This window comes from Mesocricetus auratus, unplaced genomic scaffold, assembly GCF_017639785.1.
Source record: "Mesocricetus auratus isolate SY011 unplaced genomic scaffold, BCM_Maur_2.0 Super-Scaffold_100691, whole genome shotgun sequence".
Taxonomy (NCBI): domain Eukaryota; kingdom Metazoa; phylum Chordata; class Mammalia; order Rodentia; family Cricetidae; genus Mesocricetus; species Mesocricetus auratus.
Window position 1 is genome coordinate 34,432,687 of NW_024429267.1, and position 27,834 is coordinate 34,460,520.

At 42.2% G+C, this 27,834-nt stretch overlaps 1 protein-coding gene across 1 annotated transcript in view; it reads left to right on the forward strand.

Annotated features, from left to right (window-relative positions):
* The window catches only part of Gk5 (glycerol kinase 5), a 52,316-nt gene extending 24,562 nt beyond the window's left edge, over positions 1-27,754 (forward strand). Inside the window, exons 7-16 of the mRNA XM_040740022.1 lie at positions 4,080-4,141; positions 4,328-4,401; positions 4,604-4,664; positions 6,864-6,990; positions 7,686-7,790; positions 17,880-17,974; positions 19,901-20,004; positions 22,798-22,857; positions 23,663-23,796; positions 24,844-27,754. Coding sequence (XP_040595956.1) covers positions 4,080-4,141; positions 4,328-4,401; positions 4,604-4,664; positions 6,864-6,990; positions 7,686-7,790; positions 17,880-17,974; positions 19,901-20,004; positions 22,798-22,857; positions 23,663-23,796; positions 24,844-24,992 — 971 coding nt within the window. The 3' untranslated portion in view covers positions 24,993-27,754. The remainder of the gene's footprint in view (positions 1-4,079; positions 4,142-4,327; positions 4,402-4,603; positions 4,665-6,863; positions 6,991-7,685; positions 7,791-17,879; positions 17,975-19,900; positions 20,005-22,797; positions 22,858-23,662; positions 23,797-24,843) is intronic.
* The last annotated feature ends 80 nt before the right edge of the window (positions 27,755-27,834 follow it).

Genomic DNA, 27,834 nt, shown 5'->3' on the forward strand with positions numbered 1-27,834 from the left:
CCTCGAAGAGCTATCTGACTGCCAAAGAAAATCCCCAGGAGCGAGCCAGATTTCAAGACAGAAACACAAGACATAGTGACCAAGCATCATGACTCCTTCAGAAGGCCGTAACTTCTCCGTGACCAAACTTCATCAGAGATAGTCACATAGGTAACACGTGAGGTGAAGATTTCAAGTCTGTTGGTTAAAAACTATGGAGTCCATGAGAGAGGATGGAAACATGCAGAATAATTGAATTGGAGGCCTGGAAAGGAAGGTCAGCATTTTAAAAGAAAACATCACCCATATGGATGACCACATAGAGGAAGAGCTCAGCAAGAAGATTGATATTCTGAAAAACAGTGAATAGAAATGTTAGAAATGAGCCAGGACCCGGGCGTTGGTGGCTCGTGCCTTTAATCCCAGCACTCAGGAGGCAGAGGCAGGCGGATGTCTGTGAGTTCGGCCAGCCTGGTTTACAGAGCAAGTTCCAGGACAGCCTCTAAAACAATACAGAGAAACCCTGTCTCATTAAAAAAAGAAAAAAAGCATGATCTATTCAATGAATGAAATTATAGCAGAGAATTTCCTAAGTCAAGAGAAGAAATGGATATCCAGGGGCAGAGAAATGGCTCAGAGATTAAGAGCACTGGCTGCTATTCCAGAGGTCCTGAGTTCAATTCGCAGCAACCACATGGTGGCTCACCTATAATGAGATCTGATGCTTTCTTCTGGCATGCAGGAATACATGCAGACAGAACACTGTATACATAATAATTAAATAAATATTAAAAAAAAGAAATCAATGTCCAATAGAGGGGACACTTAGAATTCCACATAGGCAGTGCCACAGAAGAACTTTTTCATGGCGTAGTCAAAATGCCAAAACACAAAGCAGAGAACACAGAAAACCCTAACCCTAGCCCTAAAGAGAAAATACCAACTACTTACAAAAACAGAAACATCAGAATGACATCAAATCCTTGGCAACACCCAGCATGGAATGATGCTTTCAAGCCCCAAAAGTAAAAACTGCAACCAAGAGTGCTGTGCCCAGCCAAGCTTTCTTTTACAGATGATGGAGAAACAGGACATCTCAAAGGCAAGTCAGGCTCAGGTCGTCCTTGATTTTCAGCCAGTACTGCAGAAGATGCATCAAGGAATACCATACTACACTGAAGAGGAAGAAAATCTCAATCATAGTATACAGGAAAGAGTCAATTTTATGAGAGGAATTGATCAACAGAGAACTAGGAAGGAATCCACCTTGTCCATCCAGCACAGTAAGCCAGCAAGGTCTTAATACTGATGGGACAGAAAGAAAAAAACAAGAATGCAGCCAACTAGAGAAATAACTAGGGAAATTGTAGTGATGGACTGTGGGAGCTGAAGGTTGAGCTGCTGGAGTCAATTTTCTCCATCCACCATGCGGGTCCAGAGGCATGGAGACAGGTACCTTTATCGGGCTGTCTCTAGCCCATGATGACATTCTCACAGAACTAGAAGAAAACAATCCTAGCTGGATACGGTGCCGCATTCCTGTAGTCCCTGCACTTGTGACTCAGCCAGAGCTACACAGTAAGTCTCTGTCTCAAAACAAAAATAAAAATAACACAAAACAGCTGGGTGTGGTTGGTGCACGCCTTTAATCCCATCACTCAGGAGGCAGGGGCAGGCTGGTTTCTATGAATCGAAGGCCAGCCTGTCCTACACAGCAAGCTCTAGGACAGCCAGGACTACTTAGAGAGACCCTGTCTCAAAATAACAAGACAAAAAAATCATAAACTGATTATTTTGCGTTGGAGAGATGTCTCAGTGGTTAAAAATACTTGCTGTTGCACTTCCAGAAGAACCGAGTTTGGTTCTCCATATATGAGGCAGCTAACAAATGTCTATACCTCTAGCTCCCAGGATTCCACGGCCTCTTCTGGCCTTTGTGGGCACGTTCAGACATGTGTACATACACTCACAGGTAAAAAGAAAATAAACCTTTTTTAAAAAAAGGATTGTAATGTAAGATATGAAACAAAAACTCTTAGAATATAATGTTGGCAAAAGGTATAAGGATATGTTATTGGCAAGGACTTTCTGGAAAGGACTGTATTAGCACAGGAATAATCCCAATAATTGGTGACTAGGATTGCTTGAAGTTAAAAGCTTCTGCATGGTGAAGGAAACAGTCATAAATAAGAAACAGACTACAGAGTTGGGGGTTAATCTTTGCCACCTACATCCCAGACCAGGGGCTAATATCTGAATATTTAAAGAATGTAAAAATTAAACACAACTCCTAAACATCATCTTAAAGAAGAAATAGAAATGTCCAATTAAAAAATGTCCTGTAATTCTAGTCATGAGAGAAATACAAATTGAAACTGCTTTGAATTTCATCTTGCCCAGATCAGCGTCTATCACCAAGAGGATAAATAAAGCCTGGTGTGGTGGCTCAGGTCTTTAATTCTTCATTTGGGGGCTGAGGCAAGTGATTCTCTATGAGTTCAAGACCAGCCTTGTCTACATGGCAAGTTCCAGGACATCCAAGGCAATAGAGAGAGACCATGTGTCAAAACAAAAATGAACAAAAGATAAATAGCAGCAAATGCGGGTGAGGATGTGGGAAAAGGGGGTCCTTACTGCTGCTGGGATGTAAGCTTTTGCAGCCACGGTGGGAACCAGCATGGGGGCTTCTCAACAAGTCAGAAGAGAATTGCCATCTGACCTGACTGTACCACTCAGGTATATAACTGGAGGACTGGAAGCATACCACAGAGATAACTACACATCTGTGTTTACTGCTGTCCTATTTACATAGCCAAAAAAGGGAACCAGCCTAGAAGTCCACCAACATATAATCAATATAAGAAAAATGTGGTACAAACATAAAATGCAGTTTTATTCAGTTGTAAAACAGGAGTCATGACATTTGCAGGAAAATGAACAGAACTAGAAATCATGCTAAGTGAGGTAACCCAGACTTAGAAGAAAAGATACCCCATTATCTCTCATATGTGGAACCTCTATTTGAGTGAGTGGGGGGGGAGGAGTCATGAGAGAAAAGGAAGAGTTTTTTGTTTTTTCAAGACAGGGTTTCTCTGTATTGTCTTGGAGGCTGTCCTGGAACTAGCTCTGTAGGCCAGGCTGGCCTTGAACTCACAGAGATCCGCCTGCCTCGAGTACGTAAAATAACATATATGAAAATGTCATAATGAAACACATTGATTTGTGTGCTAACTTAAAAAAATAATTTAAGAGCTCAGGAGGTGGCTCAGCTGTTAATTGCCAAAGACCCACATGTTGGCTCACAACCATTTCTAACTCCAGTTCTGATTCGAGTGCCTTCTTCTGACTCCCAGGCCACCAGACATGCGTTTGGTGCATGGACATACATACAAGTGAAACACTAATACACACAAAAGAAAGTAAATCTAACTAAATTTTGAAAAAATAAATAAAACAGTGATAACACTATACTTGGGTATACTTTTGAGGGTGAGGGTAGCAGTTAGCACCTCTACACCTCTTCCCTTAAAACTCAGGATCCCAGGGTTTTATCTGTAAAATTGCTTTTGTGACATTCAGGGACTGGTAAGATGACTTAGCTGGTAAGGATGCCTACTGTCAAGCCTGATGACCTGAGATAGTCCCTAGATCCCACATGGTAGAAAGAATACACTCCAGAAAAGCTGTCCTCTGGCCTGCATGTGCAGACAGTGCTTTGTAGTGGGAGAGGGGCTGGTGAAAAGGTTTACTTGGTAAAGACGCCTGCTGCCAAACCTGAGGACCAAATCTGATCCCTGGGACCCATGGTGGAAAGAGAATGGACCCTTGAAATTGTCCTCTTATCTGCACTTGTGTGCTGTGACACACACACACACACACACACACCTGTAGTTTTGAAGTTTTTAAAGAAAGCCTCAATCAGAATAAAAATCTATAAAAAAGGTTTATAGAAATTGGGTGGGAATTTTCCTGGAAATCTGAATGTTGCAACCATTCATTTTAGGATGAATTTGAAGATAGACAAAGGTCTAGATTATATACTAGGCTTAGACGATTTATATTACCTGATAATAAATGTGTTATTTCTAATATAAATTTAGGTTCTTCATATGCCACGGATTATTCAAATGCCAGTACAACTGGATTATTTGATCCATTTGGGGTAAAGACTTTTATCTTCTTTTTTGAATCACCAGTTTTTTCTTAATTTAGACTAGCTTCTTTTTTAACTGATTGTAGTTGACAGTCCATGGCTATGTTTATTGCATACAATGGGATGTCTTGCAGTGCGGGTAGAGGTGTGAACCATTCAAGCTTGCATATCCTGACACCGTATTTTCATGCTCAGATGTGTTGGAGCAAGATCATAGCCAACGTGGTTTCCATACCACTCTCTATCCTGCCTCCTGTGAAGGACACAAGGTAAACCGAACTCAGACCCACAAAATTGCCTTTGAATTCTTTGTGCTTTGATGGGGAAAGGAAGTTTTTGTTATATTATTATGGGTTTGATGCTTCTGCATCATTTGTGTAATGCTGTGGCCTGTTTGAAAAGCAGTTTGTGGGATTTTAGAATGAATGTGTCCAGGGCAACGATTAACTCTTTCATCTATCTTATTTGAAGCCATAATTTTGGATCAGTGGATAAAGAAATATTTGGTGTGCCTATACCAGTTGTTGCCTTGGTAAGTAGAAGACATGGGGGTAAAAACTAAATGAATAAATATGTTTGAATAGTTGGGAACGAGCTTTAAGAAAAATAAAGGTCTTCAGTAGACTAAAACTAATGCCTGAGCCCGGTGTGGTGGCCCATGGAAGTCAGTTCAAGGCCAGCCTGTTAGTGTTAGAGTATTTGCTACCATGTATAAGGCCCTGGGTTCAATGTCAGCACTGAAGAAACAGACATGTGCCTGGTGGCTCTTTTATTTTCTTCTTTGAAGTTGAAAAGGTCATGCATATAATGAGAAGCATCCCTAGTATTTTTGGTGGAGGACCACTGGCCAGTCTTCTATGGTGGAAGTACTCTGTAACCATTTCCAACTATTACGTATTCTAAAGATACTGTGTTCTGAGTAATATTTTACTTCTGTCGATGCTGTGGTTGTAAAACCAGTGGTGTGGGGGGTGGCTGGAGAGATGGCTCAGCAGTTAAGACCACTCACTGCTCTTCCAGAGGACCCAGGTTCAATTCTCAGCACCCACATGATGGCTCACAACTGTCTCTAAGTCCAGTTCCAGAAGACCCAACACTCTGGCAAAACACCAGCCATATAAAAAAAAATTAAGAATTAAAAAAAAATAAAGCACTAAGGGGCCACTGCTTAGTTTATATTTCATCAGAACAGCCCAAATCAGTAAGAAAGCAATTGACATTAGTGGAGGAAGTTGTACCTGCGTGTTACAAAACCTCAGCATGCAACTGCCCAGCTAGATGCCAGTATTAAAAACAATGGCTAAGGATAGATTTAATGTTAGATTAAGGTATGGCTGTGATTAATTAAAAAAGGGGGGATTCTTTATTTATTTTGATTTTTAAAGTAAATTTGACTTATGAACAACAGCTCTTGGGGGGGTGGTTTTGAGACAGGGTTTCTCTGTGTAACAGCTCTAGCTGTCCTAGAACTAGTGCTATAGACCCAACTGGCCTTGAACTCACAGAAATCCACCTGCCTCTGCCTCCCAACTGCTGGGATTAAAGGCTCGAGCCACCACCGCTGACTGACAGGGTCTTATTATGTAGCCTGAATTCTGCGTGAGCCGCTTAGTCTCCAAAGTGCTGGGATCGCGTGCATGTGCTCCCCCGCCCAGGTGCCTTTAGTTTTATAATTTGGTTGGGGGGGGGTGGCAGACAGTCAGGCTTGTCTCTGACTTAAAATCCTCCAGTCAGACTCTCTAGTGTTGGGATTGTGCGTTCAGCTATTCTTGGCCTCGAAAGGGATAGGGGTCCCAAGGATCAAACTCAGTGTCAAGTTTAGTGGCAAATGTTTATCTGCTGAGCTATCTTGCCAGTCCTATTTTTATTTTTTATTGTGTTTCTTTTGTTTAATATGGTGCTAGTGACTGTGACTGTGTGCAGATAATGCAAGTGCTCGGCAGTGGTGTGTGCTAATAGTCCCAGGTACTCCAGAGGGTGGGGCTACCCTGGTGAGCATGGCAGCCTGTCTCTAAAAAGAATAAAAATAGAGTTCTGAGTGTAACTCAGCGTAGAGAACTCATCAGCCCATGTGAGGCCTGAGAGTCAATTTCCAGCACTGTAGAAAGTTAAATAAGCTGTTTTATGTGTATTTCTATGTAGCCATAGTAACACAATTAAAATCTTTTAAAACAAGAAATACAAGTTTAGGCCAGGTGGTGGTGGCACACAACCTTTAATCCCAGCATTAAAGAGGCAGAACCAGGTAGATCTCTGAGTTGTATGAGAGAGTTCCAGGACAGCCAAGACTACACAGAGAAAACCTGTCTTGAAAAAAGAAAAGGGAGAGAGAGAAAGAAACACACATTTATGACAGGAGTGATTTAAGATTTCTAACTATTTATTATAGCTCTGTCACTCCTAGTAAAAAGTTAGTGACATCAGCTGTCTTGACAAGTTAATGAAACCTTGAGGGGGAAATGAAAAGGCATAGTTTGTCAGTATAATTTTTATTCTGACATTTCTAAAATTACTCACATTCACAAAAGTCATGAACTAGTCCATTGCCCACAGCGCTGCCCAGAGAGACCCTGAACTATGCAGTTGTTCTCTTTGGGTTTATTTTTAACCTAAGGAAATGGCAAAAAAGAGCAAGTGAAATATGTAATCATGAGAACCCTGTAAAGGGGGGCTGGACTGTGCTAAGTAGACGCTGGTACAGTGTACATCTGACAGTTGAACACCTTGACAGGTTGGTGACCAGCAGTCGGCCATGTTTGGAGAGTGCTGCTTCCAGACAGGAGATGTGAAATTAACCATGGGAACCGGGACGTTTTTGGATATTAATACAGGAAACAGCCCTCAGCATGTTAATGGAGGTAAATAGACAGAATGTATCTTGTTACTAAGCTAAAATTATACTTGTGTTTCTTTGTGATGTATATAACAATTCCCTATTTTTGCCCCCAAGACACAGGGTTTTTCTGTGTAGCCCTGGCTTCCTGGAAATTTCTCTGTAGACTAGTCTGGCCTCGAGCTCAGAGATGTTCCTGCCTCTGCTTCCTGAATGCTGGGATTAAAGGCATGTGCCACCACCGCCTGTCTAGACACATACACCTTTAATTCCAGCAATTGGAAGTAGATATGCTGACCACATATGCTGTGTTCCTGGTCAGCTACTACTGAGGTCCTATATCAACAACAAACAAAATGAATACTCTTGGTACTATTAATAATATCCTACCTCTGTTATAAAATTACACTTATAGCAAGGAAGAAATGTATTACCTAAATAACAAGCTCCAGAATATCCTTATTTTATTTTGTAATTGATACTTGTCTTAGTTAGTATATATAGCTGTGATAAACCACCACGAGCAAAAGCCACCATGAGCAAAAGCAACTTGGGGAGGAAAGATCACACCTAGTGAGGGCTGGGATTTGAACTCAGGTGGGCTTAGTGAGTAAGCATTTTGTGATTGTTTGTGTCGCCAAACTGTTATGGTTGGTGTCGAAATGAGTTGTGTATTTTCTATAAGACTCACATTGTTGGTTTGTTTGTTTGCTTCCTAAGGCTTTTATCCATTAATTGGATGGAAGATTGGGCAAGAAGTTGTATGTTTAGCTGAAGGCAATGCAGGAGACACGGGTACTGCTATAATATGGGCTCAAAAATTAGGTAAGTCACCTTTAAACAAAATCTACAGGCCAGACTTAGATTCAGGTTTGCCACAATAGGTGAAGAATGGGCCATTCAAATGAAACATTAAAATAAAGTAACATATACTAGGAGAAAATAGAGAGATTTTGTTTTATTTTGTTTTTTAATTTTTTAAGACAGGATTTCTCTGTGAAACAGTCCTGGCTATCCTGGAATCCTGGAACTCACTATGTAGACCAGGCTGGCCTCAAACTCACAGAGATCCACCTGCTTCTGCTTTCCTAGTGCTGGGATTAAAGGTGTGAGCCGCCCAGCATACACACTTTTAATCCCAGCATTTGGGAGGCATAGTTTAAGGTCTCTGGTATTACATAGCAGGTTCAAGACCAGCATGAGCTACATAGTAAGATCTAGTCTAGAGAAGGAGGAAGAGGGAGGGAGGGAGGAAGGGGGTAGAAAAAGATAGATTTGAGTGTATAGAACACCAGAATGTATAGGAAGAGCTATGCTGCAAGCAAAATAAAAAGACAAAGGGATAAGACCTGTTAGTAGATCCACCTTGCGGTCAGGAGGCAGAGGCAGGTGGATCTCTGTGAGTTTGAGGTCAGCCTGGTCTACAGAGATAGCTCCAGGACAGCTGGGGCTGTTACACAGAGAAGCCCTGTCTCAAAACACAAAGAAAAGAAAAGAATTTTGATACAGTAGTACAGACACTTTCACAAACTAATACAGATTTCTTAAAGTCCCCGAATGTAAGCAGCTCACCCATAGCAGGGCTCTCACTTAGCTCCTATTCATCCTCCTCATCCTGGTTTGAAGCTGCTGCCTTCAGTCTATTTCTGCCTCTATGGACTTAATTCATAGCCACAGTCATGGAGTCTGTAGTCTGCAGCACAGGGCGTTTCATGCTTACTCATGTTTTAGTTTATATCAACATCCACTATGTGAATTAATCATGGTTTATCTGTTCATCAGTTGGTAAGCGTTTCAACTGCTTATTGTCTTTAATAATTTTTAATCACCTGTTTGTGTAGTGTGTGTGCCATGGTGTGAGTGGAGGTCAGTTGTCGGAGTCAGCTCCCTTTCTTTGTTGTCTGTCTATGTAGCTTTGGCTGGCCTCAGACTCCCCATGTAGACCAGTCTGGCCCCAAGGTTCACAGAGATCTGCCTGCCTCGCCTCTGGGATGGAAGGCATTCATACCACACCTATCTACTTTATTTTTTAATTTACATTTTATTTCATTTGTGTGCATATGTATGGAAAAGGGTGGAGGTCAGAGAACAATGAAGGTAGTTGGGACTCGATCACTCGCTCTGTCTCTGTCTCTGTCTCTGTCTCTGTCTCTGTCTCTGTCTCTGTCTCTCTCCACTACACAGGTCCTAGGGATCAAGTTCAGGTTGCTAAACTCAGCAGCAGATGCTTTTACCCAATGAACTGTCTGCCAACCCTGGGGAGTCAGCTCTCTCTCTGACACCATGAGGGTACAGGGGATTGAACTCTGGTCATCAAACTTGGTGACCAGTGGTTTTTACCCACTGAACCACCATGCCAATCTGTTTTTGCCTTTTGGACATTATGAATAAAAACAACCTGTATATTATTATAAACTATACATCATGCACAAAATGAGAGTATAGACCTGTCTTAGTCTGCTTTCTATTGCTTTAATGAAACATTGCCCCCAAGCAACGTGGGGAGGAAAGGATTCATTTGGTTATATATCCCAGGTCCATTGAGGGAAGCCAAACCAGGGATGCTACTCACAAGCCCAGGGCTTCCTCAGCCTGATTTCTTACACAGCTCAGGACAACCTGCCCAGGGGTGGCACCACCTGTGAGCTATGCCCCACCCCCCATCAGTCCTTAATCTATACAATGTTCCATATGATTGCCTATAGGCAATCTGATAGAGCTATTTTCTCTGTGCGGTGGTTCCTCTTTCCAGGTAACTCTCTTTTGTTTGTTTGTTTTTTGTTTTTCAAGACAGGGTTTCTCTGTATTGTTTTGGAGGTTTCCTGGAACTCACTCTGTAGACCAGGCTGGTCTTGAACTCACAGAGATCCTCCTGCCTCTGCCTCCCGAGTGCTGGGATTAAAGGTGTGCACCACCAAAGCCCGGCCCAGGTAACTCTTAACTTGTGTCAAGTTGACAACAACAAAAAAACCAACAACCAGATGATTACAGACTATTTATAGTGATTATCATTCATGGAAGTAATTTTATATTTCATTGATATGAATTAAGCTGATTTATTTTTAAAAAATGACAATCCTGTTGGCAGGAAACTTACTCTCAGAGGACAATGCTAAGTGATTTTTTTTTTCCTTTTTTCCGCCTTCCATGGGATCAAACCCAAGGTCTTGCACATTCTAGGCAATCACATTCTAGACAATCACTTTACCACTGAACAACATTCCTGTCCCCATCCTTGAGTCTGCACCCTGAGTCACAAGCATACTGTTAGATGAGGATTGCCTGTGCCTACTGAAAAATAACAGAAATCGAGGGCTAACCCCAGCTGAAGCAGATGCCATTTATTAGGCCGTGAAGGGCAGCAGTCCCTCTTTGGGAATGGAGACTGTGGGAGGAGCAGGGAGCGTGAGGATTTTATAGGGCAGAAAGGGAGCTTTGGGGGTGGAAAATTCCATCAGCAAATCAATTCTTTGTAACCTCAAAGCCAAGGCAGATGTTCTTATCATTGCTGACCATCTTGTCAGGCTTCTCCCAGCTCCTAACTGCCTGCAGATGTTCTCATCATGGTCGCTTGGGCTTTCTTTGTCAGGTTGGGGGTTTCTCAGCTCCAAGTAGGCTCTGCGGTCATTAACTTTTACTTACAGTTACTTACCAGGGAAAGGTTTATTTCAGTGCTGTGTTTCACTGAATTCTCTCTCTTCTTAAGTGCGTTTCTTTTACCATCCTTGACATGTATCTTTAAAAACCCTACAAGAACCAGCAAGGTGGCTCAGGGGTAAAGGTACTTATTAACCTGTTGTCAAGCCTAATGATTTGAGTTAGGTTCTCTGGAACCTATATGATGAAAGGAGAGAGCTGATTTATACGGATTGCCCTTTGACCCACACAAAAGCAGGCACCATAGCCATACTTGTGCCCCCCCAAAATAAAATAAAAAATTCGTCAGGTCCAAAGGAAACTGTTTCCCCAATTCCAAAAGGAAGAAAGGACAAACGTCTAACAGTGGTGTGTATTAGCATACCAAAGCACAAGCTGGCTTTTAGGTTCCCCCAGTACAAACTTCATACCTGTTATACAATTCAAAATCCCTGCTAGCATGCTAGCCCCGCCCCCAACTACTCATTCTCCTAATAACCCTGCTATTTTAGCTGTGTGTTCCCTGTCCTGCTCAGGTCCCCCCCTGTTCTCCCTCTTTTCTTTCCCCTTTTGGAGGCAGGGTTTCACTGTGGAAGGAGCAGGGAAAGCATGCCTGGATGCCCCGTTTCTCTTCTACAGTGGTGGCAGTTCTCAGCTCCATTGCCCCAGCTGACAGCCATCAGGGGACTTCTTTCTTAGCAGGCTCACTTTTAATTGCTGGTCCTAGTCGTGTCTGCCTGCCCCAGGCAATCCCCATTAGACTTCTTAGTAAGTACACATTCCAAACTGTTTACCTGAAGCAAAGGGCCCCTTCCCAAGAGAGAGAAAGTCGGCCTCATTAGAGGAGGGGATGTTTGCTGTACACCTACAATCACAGCACTTGAGGAGGCGAAGAAGGAATGCTGTGAGTTCCAGGTCAGCCTGGGCTAGAGTGAGACTGTCCTAGCTAGGTTTCTGTTACTGTGATAAAACATTGACCACAACCAACAGGAGAGGTTAACGGGTTTACACATCAGATGGCAGGCAATCATTGAGGGAAGTCAGGTACCAAAGGAAGATAGCTCCTTGTGGCTTTCTCCACTCTCTTGCTTATACAACCCAGAAACCACCTGCCCCAGGGTGATCCCACCCACACTTGGTCTGGGCCTGTTCACGTCAATCATTCAGCAAGAAAATTCCCCACATACAAGCCCACAGACCAGTCTGGTGGAGGCTGTAATTTGCCACGGATAAGCCTACGGACCAGTCTGATGGAGACTTCTTAAATTGAGGGTCCCTGCTTAGGTGATGCTAGCTTGTGTCAATTGACAAAAGCTAACCAGCACAGAGGCCCTGACTAAAAATAAATGAGTAAATAAAAATTTAAAACTTTTTATTTAATATTTGCTTTTTGTCTATTTATTTATTTATTATTATTATTATTATTATTATTATTATTATTATTATTATTATTTTGGGTTTTTGAGACAGGGTTTCTCTGTGTTGTTTTGGAGGCTGTCCTGGAACTCTCTGTAGACCAGGCTGGCCTTGAACTCACAGAGATCTGCCTGCCTCTGCCTCCCGAGTGCTGGGATTAAAGGCACGCGCCACCAATGCCTGGCTCTATTTATTTATTTTAAGGCGGGATCTCAATGTGTAGCTTTGGCTGACCTGGAATTTATTATATAGTCCAGCCTGGCCTTGAACTCACAATCCTCCTACCTCAGCCTCTTGAATCCTGGGATTACAGTCATGCACTGCCATACCTAGATTATTTTACTGTTTAAATGTGAAGCATCAACGTGGTTCCCCAAAGCAGAACCTTGTCAGTAGGTGTACTAAGAGGAGCTGACATCTGTTGCGTCACCTTGTCTCCTGTGTCTTGCAGATAATTACCTCACAGCTCTCTCTGTTGGGCTTGCCCACAGTGCCCCTGCTAGCTCAGCCACCTCGCTGGCCGTCCCTAATTTTAAAGACTTACACGTCAGTGGTAACAAGAGTTCTGAATCCGGGCTGAAGAGATGGCTCAGCCGTTAAAGGCTAGGCTCACAACCAAAATATAAGAGTTCTGAATTCTTCATTGGAGGTTGAGGGTTTTTGGTTTTGTTGTTGTTACTGTTGTTTTTCTGAAGTTTAATTTTACAGGCTGCAGAGTTCTGGGACAATAGTCCTTTTTCTTTCATTATTTAAAAGATGTTGTTCTGGGCTGGGGTGTAGCTCAGTGGCAGAGCATTTGCCAGGCATGCACCAGACCCTGGGCTTAACTCCCAGTACTGCAAAATATAGACAGACAGAGAGATAGATAGACAGAAAGAAAGAAAGACAGACAGACGCATTGCTCTGCTACCTTTTGGCTTCATGTGTTGAACCCTGTGATGTTTGAACCAGGGAAACGAAACATCTGTTTCCTCAAACACTCAGCACTTCTTCATGGTAAACCTCAGACTTCTTTCAGTATTTGCAGTGTGGGCATGTACCTTGCTGGGCAATAGCTTTTGATTTGGGGTGCCGGGGTCCAACCCAGGGCCTTGTGCATGATTCCAGGAACTCCTGAATGTATATGTTTTTTTTCTTCTTTCACTAGTGAAGTTTATAGTAATTTTGTTCTTCTGATATTTAGCTTCCTCCCGTGACTCAAATGAGAAAAATCTTCACTGTCTTCTTTTTCCATATTCACAGAGGCTATGTTTCTCCTATTTGTTTCTTCCGTCTTTACCTCCCTTACCCAGGATAATCTGTCAACCTGCCTCCAATCTTACCAATTTTCCCTCTGTCATCTCCATCTTTTGAGCCCATCCAGTGAATCCATATTTTTATTTACGTTTTCATTTCTGAAATCTTCATTTGGCTGGTCTTCATACCTTCTATTTTTTAATTGAGGAAAAGAATATTTTTGTAACCATTTATCTTGGTTTTATATGTATGCTTGTACCATATATGCGCTTGGGCCCTCAGAGGCCAGAAGAAGACATCAGATCCCCTGAAGCTGGAGTTACAGACAGTTGAGCTGCCATGTCGGTGCCGGGAATCAAATCCTAGTCCCCTATAAAAGCAGCCAGTGCTCATAACCACTGAGCCATCTATTTTTTAACCATCTCTCTTCTGGTTTCTCGCTGCACTTCCTGTCTTTTGCTTCAAGTGTACTGCTCAGATGGTGTCTGTAAGAAGTTTTTCTCTTATAATCTCAATGTCTATGGCATCTTGGGTTTATTGTCTAGTCCCTTGCAAGAGAGAAAATTAATTAATTTTAAGGTGTTTCTGATGTTACAATATTTATGAGACTCTTGTTTAAATCCTATGGGGAATTTTGTTACTTTGAAAAGTTTTTCTTTTCAAATTAGTGCTTTATTTATTTTATTTATTTTCTGCTCATGAATGTTTTTGCTTGGTTCCCATGGAGGTCAGAAGAGACTGTCAGATCTCCTAGAACTGGAATTATGGATGAGTGCGAACCATGTTAACTGGGAACTGAACCCAACAATAGGCTTTCTGTAACTGGATAATAGGATTCTCCTATCCGACGACGCAGTAAGCCAGATCAAGCCGAATTGAAAAAGCAAAAGAACAGGTTTATTTGAGCAAAGCAACTCCCAGATGAGTCCTCCAGCCTCAGAGATTGGAGCTGGAGAAGTTAACTCGGTGAACTAAAGCAGGAGCTTATACACCCTGTAGGTGAGGGGTGATCACATGCCCCCCACAAGGTGGGCTCGTGCCCAACTGTGGACAAAAGCTGACTGCTTTAGGTGGAGTCTTGGGCTGCTGGCAACTTCAGGGGAGGAGCTGCTACAGCTGCCGGGAAGGCAGAACTGGGCTTTTTGGCCCCTTTTCTTTCTTGGGGACTCTCTGAAAGGGTGGGGTTTGGAGAGAGTGGAATGGGACTTTCCGGATCAAGCAGGAGTGAACTGGAGGTTCTAACTGGACACCCAGGTCCCCTGCAAGAGCAACATCCACGAGCCATCCGTGCAGGTCCCTAAGCTGTTCCTGTAGGCGGGACATTTGGAGCTGCTTCCAATGTCCTTTCCGTTTCCAAGGCACTTGCTCTGCTGTTTGGGTCTATCTCTCCTTTATACCACCTGACGGCCAACCTTGGCAGCGCTCTGCCCAGAGGTTTGTTCGCAATTATTTTGGTCTGTTATCCGTGGTCACATCTTCTTCCCATGGCCAGCTATGGGTGGAGGGGGAAGTCAAGCCTTTGAGAAAGATCTTTGCAAGATTGTAATTGTTTTGAATGCCTTTCTTTCTGGGATCTCCCTAACAGTTTGGCCTGCTGCACCCTGGTGTTCTGGCTAAGCAGCGTGTTTTCGTCTCCCTCTGCTGGACACATTCTGTAACTACTTCTATCCGCGTGGCAAGAGGGGCCAGAGAGGAAAAGGAAAGGGGAAGCCTCTCTGTGTGCTCTTGTCCTGACATTTCCCCCCACTTTTATTGAAAAAGGTTTTTTGAGGGTTTTTCCCTTACATAATATATCCTGATTGTGGTCCAATGAAAAAATCTTTAACATCGTAAATAGGGAAGTGAGACCACCAAAGTAGCTAAAATGAAGAACGTCGATGATAATTACTGGGCAATCAATGGAAGTCTTGAGCCAACCACTTTAAATAGCTATTCAGCAGTGTTGCCAAAGCTAACTGTAAATATGAGGCCCCTTGAACTACCCATTCCATCCATTGGTATTAGTAAACAGAAAAATATTAGCCACTTCCGCTGAAAAGAATGCACACAACTGTTCAGCATGGCCAAACACCAGAAAACTCTCCATAGTCTTGTAGGATAGGCTTATGAGTTATGTAATCTCACAATGAAATCCTGTGTGGTGTGGGGCTAAGTGGATTCCAAACACCTGTGATGAGATGTGTGCCTCTCACAGGCGCGGTGTTAAACAAGACAGATTTGTCTCCATCTGGGCGTGGCTTCCTCAGGTGTGTTTATACTGGGCAAACTCTCGTGGAGGCTGGGATGTAGCTCAGTGAGTCAGTGCTGGTTTACTGTAGGCCCCTTTTCTGTGCCTCCAGATGCTCCCCAAATAACCACACAGAGACTTGATATTAACTATAAATGATAGGCCAATAGCTTAGGCTTGTTTTTAGCTAACACTTATAAGTTAAATTAACCAATTTCTATTATTAATCTATGTGCTGCCCTGAGGCCTGTTTACCCCATGTATGCTCGCTCTGTGTCTCATGGCATCTCCTCCTGACTCCGCCTTCTTCTCCCCAGCATCCTCTCTGCCCGGAAAACCCTGCCTAGCCATCAGCCAATCATCTTTTTATTAGCAATGAGAGCAACACATCTTCACAGTATACAGAAGTTTTATCCTACAGCAACTCACCATGCACAAGACCCTGGGTCTTTTGTCCACAGCACTAGACAAAAGAATTCTATCAAGCTTGTACTTTTTTTTTTCAGCATTTCTCTGTGTAGCCTGACTGTCCTGGAAGTCACTCTGTAGACCATGCTGGCCTTGAACCCAGAAACTGGAGTGCCTCTGTTGGCATTAAGGCTGTGTGTCTTGTATTTACACATTTTCCTTTTCTCCCCTTTTTCCTCAATGGGGTTTTATGTTTGTTTGTTTGGCTTTGGCTTTTTTGGGGTTACTTTGTTTGTTTGTTTGTTTGGTAGGGTCTCTTGTAGCCCTGTCTGGCTTTGAATTTGATATATAGCTGAAAATGCCCTGAATTCCCAATCCTCCTGCCTCAATCTCCTGGATTTGAATATTTTCCTGTAAAGAGAAGCCTTTTTCCTTGAGAGGAAGCTTTCCTGCCAGCCTGGTTCTAGAGCTGCATCAGTCCCAAATAAACACACAGGAGGCTATATTAATTATGAATTTGTTGGCCTTGCTTGTTTCTTACTGGCTAGCTCTGACTTAAGTAATTACCCCATAATTGTTAATCTAAGTATGTCTCTTACCGGATAAGTTTCCGGGCTTCCTACCCCATGGCGTTACATCTCGACTCTCCTGTGTTTCTACTTCCCAGAGTTCTCCTGGACTCCTAGTCCCACCTATCTAGATTCCTATTGGCCAGCAGTGCTTTATTGACAAATAACAGGACTTCCCCAACATTTTCCCAATATGTCATACATTTCAGTTAAAACTTTAATGAATGAATTAAGGTTGGATACCTTTTATTTGCTTGTTTTCTAAAGGAGTGACCTTTAATCTATTACTGATCCCTTATTGAACTCATTAAATGGGAAGGGGAAGGCTTTTTTCACTTGATCAAGTGGATCCCATCAGATCAAGTAAAGTTTCTATAGGTAGAGGATTCCAGTGTCAAAAAACAAACAAACAAACTGGGGTAGTCTTATCTCTGATTATTTTTTGTTGTTGGGTTTTGTTTATTTATTTTGTGGTGGGTTTGTGTGTGTGTCTGAGAATTAAACCCATAGCCTCCTGAGTATGAAACACACTAAGGTACCCACTCAGTGTACCATTGAGCTATACTGCCAGCCAAAGGAGAATTTTTTTTTGTTGCTTTTGAAACAGGATTTTACGGTATAGCCCAGGCTAGCCTTGAACCTATATGGTGGTTCTCCTGCCTCAGCTTTCCAAGTACTGAGATTACAGGTGTACATCACTATATCCAGTTGGGAATAATGTATAATGACAACAGCAACAACAACTGCTATAATGTAAGAAAAGCAGCACCCAGAGAAAGACACCATGCTACAGGGTTCAAGCAGAGGGATTTCTTATTATGGAAAGGGATCATAAAAGGGGGAAAAGGAAGTGAAGGGTGAAGACCAGCCTCCAGAGACAGGAGCAGCAGGAAAGAGGAGGAAGGAAAGAGGGAGGGAGGGGGAAGGGAGAGAGAGAGAAAGAGGGGGGGAGGACAGACAGACAGAGAGGGAGAGAAAGAAAAAGAAGGTTGGAGGTGGGCCTGGCCCTTTTAGAAGGGAACATAATGAATATGCACAGGTGTTGCTCTTAGTGGCTGCAGCTGAGGGTGTATCCTGTCAGAACCCCAAAGACAGGCCAGTACAGACAGGTGCCTGAATACTAACAACAGCAAACAAACATATGTATATATTGGATTCTTCAACTTACCCAAATACCTTTAATGAAAAAAATAGGGCCTGCTACATAGAGAACTTATCTAGAAGGACCTTTGGGGGGAGTCTCCCTTGTCCCTTGCTGTAAACCTTTGCACAGTGAAAAGACACAAAATGCCTCCTGTATTGACCCTTTTAAATGAAGAGCTTTTACATTCTAGTCCTAATTTGTGGTTGTGTAATGTGCTTCTGTTTGTCCCTCCCTAACTGCTTCCTTTTGTTTTACGGTTTTGTTGTTTGCTTTTGCAGATCTTTTCACAGATGCTGCAGAGACTGAAAAAATGGCCCTGAGTCTGGAAGATTCTGAAGGGGTTTATTTTGTTCCATCGTTTAATGGATTACAGGTATTCTCTTACAAAGTTAGAGCATTGGCAAACAGTTTCTCCTCCGGCGATACCCTGAATTACACGGCTGTGCCTGTGTTACCTGAATGAACAGTTAGGGCTGACATGAAAGATACATTCTAGGACAGGGAAACTGCCAAGTTAGCACAAATTCTGTAGGGGAGCAGTGTGTTCTTTACATGAGACCCTGATAGTTTGGCTGCACTACAGAATTCAGCTGCTGTCAACTTTCAGTTCTATTGAAATGGGGCCTAAAAGTTAACAGCAGGTTTGTTATAGAACTTTTAATATGGCATAGGGTTGAGTTATAAATAGGCACTTCTGGGTTGTTGGGCAGTGTGTATTAGCAAATAGGTATTCTTTACTTAGAGAAAGTATACTGTTGAGCATTAGAAAATGCTATCACTGGCCCTAGTGGTGCATGACTTTAATCCCAGCACCAGCACTTTGGAGACAGAGGCAGGAAGATCTATGTAAACTCAAGGCTAGCTAGGATTACATAGAGAGGCCCTAAACAAAAACAAAACAAAGAAAGAGAAAAAAAATGACATCATGGCACACATACATGTCAATGCATGTATTCTGAAGTATATCTATAGGTTTCATTAGCTTTTTTCCAAAGATCAAACTTTATTTTCAACTTTTATGGTAGACTATGGATTACTTGACCTGATCAAAAGTAAACCCAGTAAAAGGCATGACTTTGAAATACTTAACTTTATATTTAATTAACAGAGTTGTGGGTGCCTCTGACTTAGAAGGATGTCACAGAGACTTCAGAAAAGTTTTCAGGTGTAGAATTAGCAAAATTAACCTGGCAGTGACAGCGCACACCTTTAGTCCCAGCACTCAAGAGGCAGAGGCAGATAGATCTCTGTGAGTTTGGGGCCAGCTTGGTCTGCAGAGCAAGTTCTAGGAAAGCCTGGGCTATAAAAAAAAAAAAAAAAAAAAAAACTCTGTTTCAAAAACAAAACAAAAATGGGATTCTAGGACAGCCAGAGATGTTACACAGAGAAAACCTGTCTCTAAACAAACACCAAAAACAAACAAAAAATATTCCTTAAAAAGAAAACCCAAGCTCCTGTAAATAATTTTTTCATGGTTGGGGAAGTAGAATGTAGCTCTGTTAATAAAGCACTTGTCTAGGATGCATTAAGTCCTGACTTAATCTCCAGTATTGCACAGAAGGGGGGGGGTGCATGCTTGGAGGATTCGAGAAAACCATGCTCGGGATGTTATAGTGACTATGTTTTGACAACATCTCTATAATTTCTCCTTACCTCACACACCTCTAAAATAGTAACAGGCTATACACTGTAAAAGGGGTGAGGGTGGGGGTTCAGCTTGCTGCTCTTCCTGCTTCCCAGTAAACAACAGCCTGTAACTCCAGCTCCAGGGGATCTAGTGCTCCCTTGTGGCATTTACAGGTTCCTGCACACATGTGGCATATACCCACAAGAAGATGGGCTATACATAAAAATTAAAAAAAAAAATCTGGAAACCTCAAGGTGGTGGCTCCAGCCTGTAATCTCAGAGCTTGTGAGGTGGAAGCAGGATCAGGGGTTCAAGGATGGCTTTGCCTACAGAGTGAATTCAAGACCAGATCGGCCTATATGAGAACCCTATTGAAAGACAATGGCCACTGGGCGCTGGGGAGGGGGAAAGCAGGTGGATTTCTGTGAGCTTGAGGACAGCATGGTCTACATAATGAGTTCCAGGCCAGTTCGGGCTACATGGTGAGACCCTGTCCATGCATGCATGCATGCATGAATGAATGGTTATCTTGTTTAATCAGCTCTTTGGATTGTAATTTATTTTAAATTATTTAAATGAGCATTCTTTTAGCATAGCTGTGTTTATGATCCATATAAAGCCTGTAGATGTAATTTAGAATATAAATGGTATCCTTTTTATCTCTTACTTTAGGCCCCATTAAATGACCCCTGTGCATGTGCCTCTTTTATGGGTTTGAAGCATTCCACCAGTAAATACCATCTCGTCCGAGCAATACTAGAGTCAATAGCCTTCAGGTAAAACCTGCTGAAACTCCCTCTGCTGCCTTCGTACTTTGTCATTTCCTTTATATTTGCTACCAAACTGAAATTTTCTTTTCTGGTGAAAGGATTCTTTTAAAATATATGTATTTTTTAATTTTGTGTGTATGCATGAGTGCTTGAATATATGTATGATATGTGCTGCATTCATGCAGAAGCCCTCAGAGACCAGAAGATGTGTTGGATCCCTTGGAATTGGAGTTACTGATAGATGTGAGCTGCCATGTGGGTGCTGGGAACTGAACCCAGGTCCTCTGCAAGAGCAGTCAGTGCTCTTAAACACTGAGCCATCCCTCCAGCTCTTGAAGGGTTGTTTTAAATTTTTTGGGGGAAGGGGGATAGGGTTTTACACTGCTCAGACTAGCCTGGAACTCATCTTGTAGGCCAGGCTGCCTTCAAAATCATGGGGAACCACTTGTTTGGTCTCCCTAGTACTGAAATTACAGGTGTGATCAGCTTAATTTTATAAAGTGAAAGAGAAGCTTTTCTTTTCTTTTTTTTTTTTTTGCTTGTTTGTTTGTTTGTTTGTTTGTTTTTCAAGACAGGGTTTCTCTGGCTTTGGAGGTTGTCCTGGAACTCACTCTTGCAGACCAGGCTTGTCTCAAACTCACAGAGATCCACCTGCCTCTGCCTCCCGAGAGCTGGGATTAAAGTCGTGTGCCACCACCTCCCGGCCCGAAGCTTTTCTTAATTTCATTTATGTAAGAGTGTTTATTTTATGACTTACTACTTGTAATTGTGTTTGGGTAGATATGTGTGTGCACCTTGTGGCGCCCGAAAGACATCTCTGTGGAGTCGGGACTCTCCTCCCACCCCTACATGCCTTCTCGGGATCTAAGGAAGGTCTCCAGGCTTGATGGCAAGCGCCCTTTCTGCTACGCCACCTTCTAGCTCTCTGTTTTTAATTACGTCACTAAACTTACACATTCAATGTAGTGTATGTGATTGTAAATTTTTACTTTATTTTCTAAAACTCTGAATGTTATGTTATATGTTTGGATGCCCTGCCTGTATCTGTGTCTGTCCATCATATTCGTTCCTGGTACCTACAGAAGCTAGAAGAAGGTGTCAGATCCCCTGGAAAAAGACTTCCAGACTGTTGTGAGCCTTCTTTTTGGTCCTGGGAATTGAACACAGCTCTCCTGGAAGATCACCAAGTGCTCCTAACCACTGAGCCATCTCTCCAGCCCCTCAATTCAGAACATGGTACACATGACATAATCTGTTCCTGTGGCTACATTTAATGGTACCAGTGCCACTTAGATTTGATACCTAAAATGCAATAATTCTTTAAGATAGCCCAGGCTGGGAATACAGCTCAGTAATAGAGCTTGTACTTTGCCTATGGGAATCTTATCTCTGTAATTCTCACAAGGGAGAATTCAAACCAACAACAATCTGTTACACCCAAAGACTGGGTAGTAAGAATCATTCTTTACTGGTCTTTTGATTATTGGACAAATACAGTGTACGGTTAATACCAGTGGTCAGCTTGACACGATTCAGAATCGCATAGGGGACAAATCTCTGGGCTTGTGTACAAGAGCGTTTTAGAGTAGGCTAGGTGAGGCAGGGGCCCTGCTCTGTGAACCAAGCCCGGTAGGCATTTTTCTCTGCTTCCTGGCTCTGGATGTGCCCCAGACTTCTTGTCATCATTGGTTGTGCCCTCAAACTGTGACCACACATTAACTCTTCCCTTCCTAAGTTTCTTTCTGTCCCTTATTTTATCATTGCAATGAGAAAAGTCACTAGTACTTGGGAGGCAGAGGCAGGTGGATCTCTGTGAGTTTAAAGCCAGTCTGGTCTACAGAGTGAGTTCCAGGCCAGCCAGGGCTGCATAATGAAATCCTGTTTTAGAAAAAAAAAAGTGAGGTCACATGGCTATAATCCTGAAACCTTAGGATGTAAAAGCAATAGGATCAGGAGACATGGGACAGCCTTGGCTATATAGGGAAGGAGTTCAAGGCAATACTGGCTCGGTGAGACTCTGCTTTATAAAAATACATATAATAATGATTGGGACCTGGGAGGATCTCTCAGTGGTTGGGAGCACTGGTTGCTCTTGCACACGATCCAGGGTCTCAGCACCTGAACGCTGCGGACAGCCATCTCCAACTCCAGCTCCAGGGCCTCTGGGGTCCTCGTCACTCTCACAGACACTTCTGCTCACACTGTGCACACACACACCTACAGGCAGAATCCCCACACACCTAGAAAGTAAATCTTCAAAAAATAATTGAATTCTCATAAGTAAGGAGTGTTTCTTTCTTTTTTTTTTTTTTGGTTTTATGAGACAGGGTTTCTCTGTATTGTTTTGGAGGCTGTCAGTCCCGCCTGGCCTCAAACTTACAGAGATCTGCCTGCCTCTGCCTCCCGAGTGCTGGGATTAAAGACAAGCGCCACCACCGCCCGGCAGGAGTGTTTCTTTCATTGAAAGTAATTTTTTTTTTTTTTGGTTTTTACGCTCTGTATTGTTTTGGAGGCTGTCAGTCCAGCCTGTCATTGAAAGTAATTTTTATGAATACAAAATGATATATTTGGTACTTTTACATGTTGTTTAAATATATCATAGTAAGGGCTACCAAATAAATAGATAATTGCTTGAATGCTTCTTTATAGATTGCCAATAAATTAAGCCTACTTGTAAAATAATCTTTTATCAAGTCAAGTAAATAAAACCACCATAGTTCTTATTTGTTTGAAACATCAGTGTGAAATACAGAATTATGACATGAATATGCTCTCAATAGTTATCTTGTCTTTGACTAGGAACAAACAGTTATATGATATGATGCAGAGGGAAATCCAGATCCCAGTCACGAATATCCGGTATGTAAGCTTTGTTTATAACAGGTCCAGTTAGGAGCTACAAAATCAGCCTGGTGCATTAGCTCAGTGTTTGAACATTTCCCTGGGTTTGAGCCACAGCACCACAAAACAAACTAGAAATAAAAAAAAAGTAGCTGTATTTATTTTAATTTTTTCTTGACTTCTAAAGCTTATGACTAGTTCTTCAGCAATAAAATTATTGGTCATAGCAAGAGGAAAATGCTTGTTTTAGATTATTGAGACTATAGCACTTAGAAATTCTGGGGATCCTGTCAAGCATATATATTATGTAGAAATCATTAGCGTTTCATTATTGTGTTATTGCTATTCTTTTGTATGGAAACATCAGATTGTCTTACCTTCTTTAATGTCCAAAGGAATTCTTCTGTTGGCTTAGTTTATTTTACTCGCCATAATTTTGAACTAGCACCAAAACAAATGAGACCTGAGACCTAAATAAAGAATAGTATTTACCAGGTGGTGGTGGCGAATGCCTTTAATCTCAGCTCTCGGGAGGCAGAAGCAGGGGGATCTCTGTGAGTTTGAGGCCAGCCTGGTCTAAAAGACAGCCAGGACTGCACAGAGAAACCTTGTCTTGAAAAACCAAACAAACAAAATCTCTCCTACTAAAAAGCAATAAAAGCATAGATAAGTTGGGGACACAGCTCAGTGGTACCTGCCTCCCGAGTACCTGACTGCCAACACTCTCCTCTTCCCAAAAGTTAACTTCATGAACTGTAGTAACCCACATGAAAACAGTTGATGTTCTCACAGTAACTAGCCTCAGGGATCTTGTTTCCCACAGGGCAGACGGAGGAGTGTGTAACAACGCTTTCGTCATGCAGATGACTTCAGACTTGATTAACGAGAGAATAGACAGACCAGCCCACTTCGACATGTCCTGCTTGGGCGCGGCCACCCTGGCTGGCCTTGGTGTTGGTATGTGTGGACTTTATGAAAAACGAGCGCTTTCTTGTAAGCTGTTTCTGCAATATCTCTGCTCATCTGCAGTCACAAAATTACAGAGAGCACATGGGCAGTTTGTGTCTGCACAGGTTTCTGCGCATGGACTGGCCAGTGGTCCTCTGACCAACCTCCTTGGTGGGTGTGTCAGCCTAACTGTCCTAACCTAACTCCCTAGAAGAATGTAGAGCCAGAGAGCAGGGTGAGGCCAAGCCATGAAAACTAACTAAAAGGGAATGCTAGTGATGAGAGGAAATTCTAGCTAAGCCAACCTAACAGGATTACCAGATAGTCCCTGGGGAACCCTGGGGCCCGGAAGTTGTGGCGCTGTTGAAAAGAGATCAGATGCTCTGCGGCTAGAGTTGGAAGGTTTCTGCCACTAGACCCATCTTCGTTCTAGAAGTCAGCCTTTCCTTTACTTACAGATTTTGTTGAGTGTCTTCTACAGGGATAGTCGCTGCCGGGAATCAAGAAGTGAAAGCCACAGTCCCTGATCTCTGGTGGCATCGGGCAGATGCAACTGGTGATCAGCTCTGTGATAAACCCAGCAAAGATTGGTGGTGTGAAGCCACTGGGGGAGGAGCTCCAGAAGCTGGGTCCTAGCTTCAAGCAGAGCAGCAGGTTGAGGGGAGAGTGAGAAGTGGGTGGTTCCAGAGGCTTTGAAATGAAGACTTGTGGTGTTTTGTTTTGTTTTCGAGACAGGGTTTCTCTGCGACTTTGGAGGCTGTCCTGGAACTAGCTCTTGTAGACCAGGCTGACCTTGAACTCACAGAGATCCGCCTGCCTCTGCCTCCCGAGTTCTGGGATTAATGGCATGCGCCACCACTGCCCGGCAAAAGCAAAATATTTTTTTAAAATCATCGTTTATCTATTCCCTAGTTATCTATTCGGTCATGTATACACGTCCAAAGCCACGGGTGTTTTAACTTACTTATTGTTCTTCTTGTTCACAACTCGCATGAATTGAGTTATTTCATGAACTCATTATTTGTCTTAGATTCTGAGATTTCCTTTCACCTGTAGGATTCTGGGCTAACAAGGAAGAGCTACAGAAGCTCAGGCGAAGTGAAATGGTTTTCAAGCCCCAGAAGAAGTGGCAGGAATATGAAATGAACATGGAAAACTGGGTGAAAGCCGTGAAACGCTCCATGAACTGGTATAACAAGACATAGCACTGAGCAGCCGACAGAAACCCCACGCTGGCGGGATTCACAGATGAGAGAAGCTCAGGGATTCCCGACATGACCGACTGTGGCCAAGAGGAGCCGATTCAAACCGAGCCTCACTAGCGGAGAGAAAAAGTGTTGCTCTTTTAAAAAACTCACCAGAAAAAAAATTCTTACTTTTTAAGTCCAAATCTTAGTGAAATTTTAAGGCAGTGATACCTCAAAATTGTGTCTTCTTTCTTCTAGCAACTTCCAAAGGATATTTTCCACTCCCAAGTACGTTTTGATAATTTTGTGTCCCCTTTTTAATACCAGGTCAGTCACACATAGGTCATCGTTATTCACCCTTCAGGGTCAAGCACCATCACATTTTGTTAAAAATTATGAAAAAATGTTCTCAAACTTAAAATCAAGTGGTCTATTTGAAATCCACATAGCTAAAAAGGAGGACTAATTGAGAAGGCAAAACGCTTTTTTGTATAAAGTCATATTTTTAAGTGTCATATCCAAATCTTTTTGTGCCACTCTGAGGTGAGCACTTTCCTTTGTTGTTCGTGAAGAGCCCTTAGCTCTTCCTTGCATAACCTTTGTTATTGTTGTTGAGGTGTGGTGTTACTGTATAGCCCAGGCTAGCTTGGAGCTTTAGATTCTCCTGCCTCAGTCTCCAGATGCCTCATCATGCCAAGCTGAGCACACATACATCGAGGAACCAGTTTCAGTTAGTGGACTGAAGGCTGGGCATTGTGGCAAATGTTTGTGATTCCAGGACTTTAGAGGCTGAGGGGAGCAGAGCATGAACTTGAAGTCTATTGGGCAGTGCGGGGAGTTCTAGGCCATCTGGGTGACTTAATGAGGCCCTGAATTTAAAAACAAAACAGAACCTTTCATTTTGTTTCTTTGAGAAAAGATCTGTCATCCAACTCATGCTGGTTTCTAATTCTTACAGAGTTCTATGTAAGTCTATTTTTATAAAGTGCAAGTAGTTAATGTAAATCTTTCTAGTTCTTTAGATTTCTTTATTTTTTGAAATGCTTGCATAAATGTCCCTTTTTAAAAAGTGCCTACTTGACAGAGTTTAAGTTATTACTAGTTTTTGTTCATTTGTTTTTTTGTTTTGTTTTGCGACTGAGTCTCATTATGTAGCTCAGGCTGGCCTAAACTCCTGATCCTCTTGACTCAGTCTCCAGGACTATAGGAGTGTGCCATACCTGGCATCAGAGTTCACTTTAAGTGCCCTAGTTTATTGGTAGCTTAAAAATTGGTTTCATGGGTTACTTGTCAGTGTGTCTTTTGGTGTTTGTCTGTGCTGCTCACCTCTGAGAGATAGCATGGCTGGCTGAATAGGTGATGGACCATGTGTGTGTGCTTGATGTTTGCTTTAAGGCTGTATACCTTTGAGCTAATCTCACATAATGAAGCTTTGTTGCTGGAAACAGTGTCAATGAGTGCATTGAGAGAAGCCTCAGCTGGGTATAAAATTGCTATGGGACAGTTGATGGTGCTCCAGCCTCTTCTACATCACTTGTCTCTCCATTTGGGGATTTGGATTTTCAAGAGTGAATGAACTTGTTCCCATCACAGTCAAAACATTTAAAAGTACTACCATTATAGAACTATCTACTACATAATTATCACTAAAGGAGCAACTGTTAGTGGTAATGCTGTTGCTGCTATCATAGGTCCATTTGGGAGTCAGTTATGCTGAATGAATAGTTACATTGCACTTTGTACAAATTGTTTCCTTTGCTCCCAGTGTCTGAAATTATTCAGAAAATATCTAGTTTCTTAATAGAAACATTGTAGCAAACTATAGCATCATTAACTCCATTAACCTTTGGATACACAACAAGATGGTTGAGCAGGTAAAGGCACTTGTCATACAAGCTTGCCAACCTGACTTCGGTCTCCTGAAGGAACCCATGTAAAGGTGGAGGGAGAAAACTGACTCCAGTTATCTTATGACCTCCACATGTGCAAGGTGCTGTGCACACATTCTCCATAATAATAATAAAAATTCTAAAAAAGATTTGGAAATATTTTTTGTTAGAGGTATTTTTGTTTACTGTAAGAAATCAGATTATATGTAGATATCTTATTCTTCCTTTCCTACAATGTTTTTTACATAGCTTTGTAACCAATCATAGGTTTTCCCATCAATCATGTGAAAGTTGCTTTATTTAAATATTTGTATAGGTTTTGTTGATAGTTATGATTTCATAGGTAGTAATTCTTTTCATTTGTATTAGGATAGACTAAGTTGTGATGTTAGTTACTAAAGGTTTGTTTCCCATTTCTTCCCTATGCTCTTCTTAGCATACAACTACAGAGTGAAGGATAAATACCCTTTAGATAATGTGAAAAACAACTAATATCTCACCCAAATTGAGCTGCTCTTGAAAGATCAGTGGCTTTTGTTTTGTTTTTCGAGACAGGGTTTCTCTGTGACTTTGGAGGCTGACCTGGAACTAGCTCTCGTAGACCAGGCTGGCCTCGAACTCACAGAGATCCGCCTGCCTCTGCCTCCCGAGTACTGGGATTAAAGGCATGCACCACCAATGCCTGGCAGGGCTTTTTTGTTTTTATCTTCAGTGGATCTAGAAGCTAATCTTTGGCTCTTTGGCTTTCTGGCCATATTTTAGTGATTCTTGTAAGATATAAGTAAAGTCAGGAATACTATGTCATTTGTGGCTGTAGAGACAGTTGTTAATCAAAAACAATTGGAGAGCATTCTCTTCATCTACCTTTTGAAAATAAATTTAATATCCTAATATTTCTTAGCATATTTTCTTTTCCTATTGTAGACCAACCAGGCATTTTAAGTAGTCTCTAGCCAGCTCAATAAGGATAG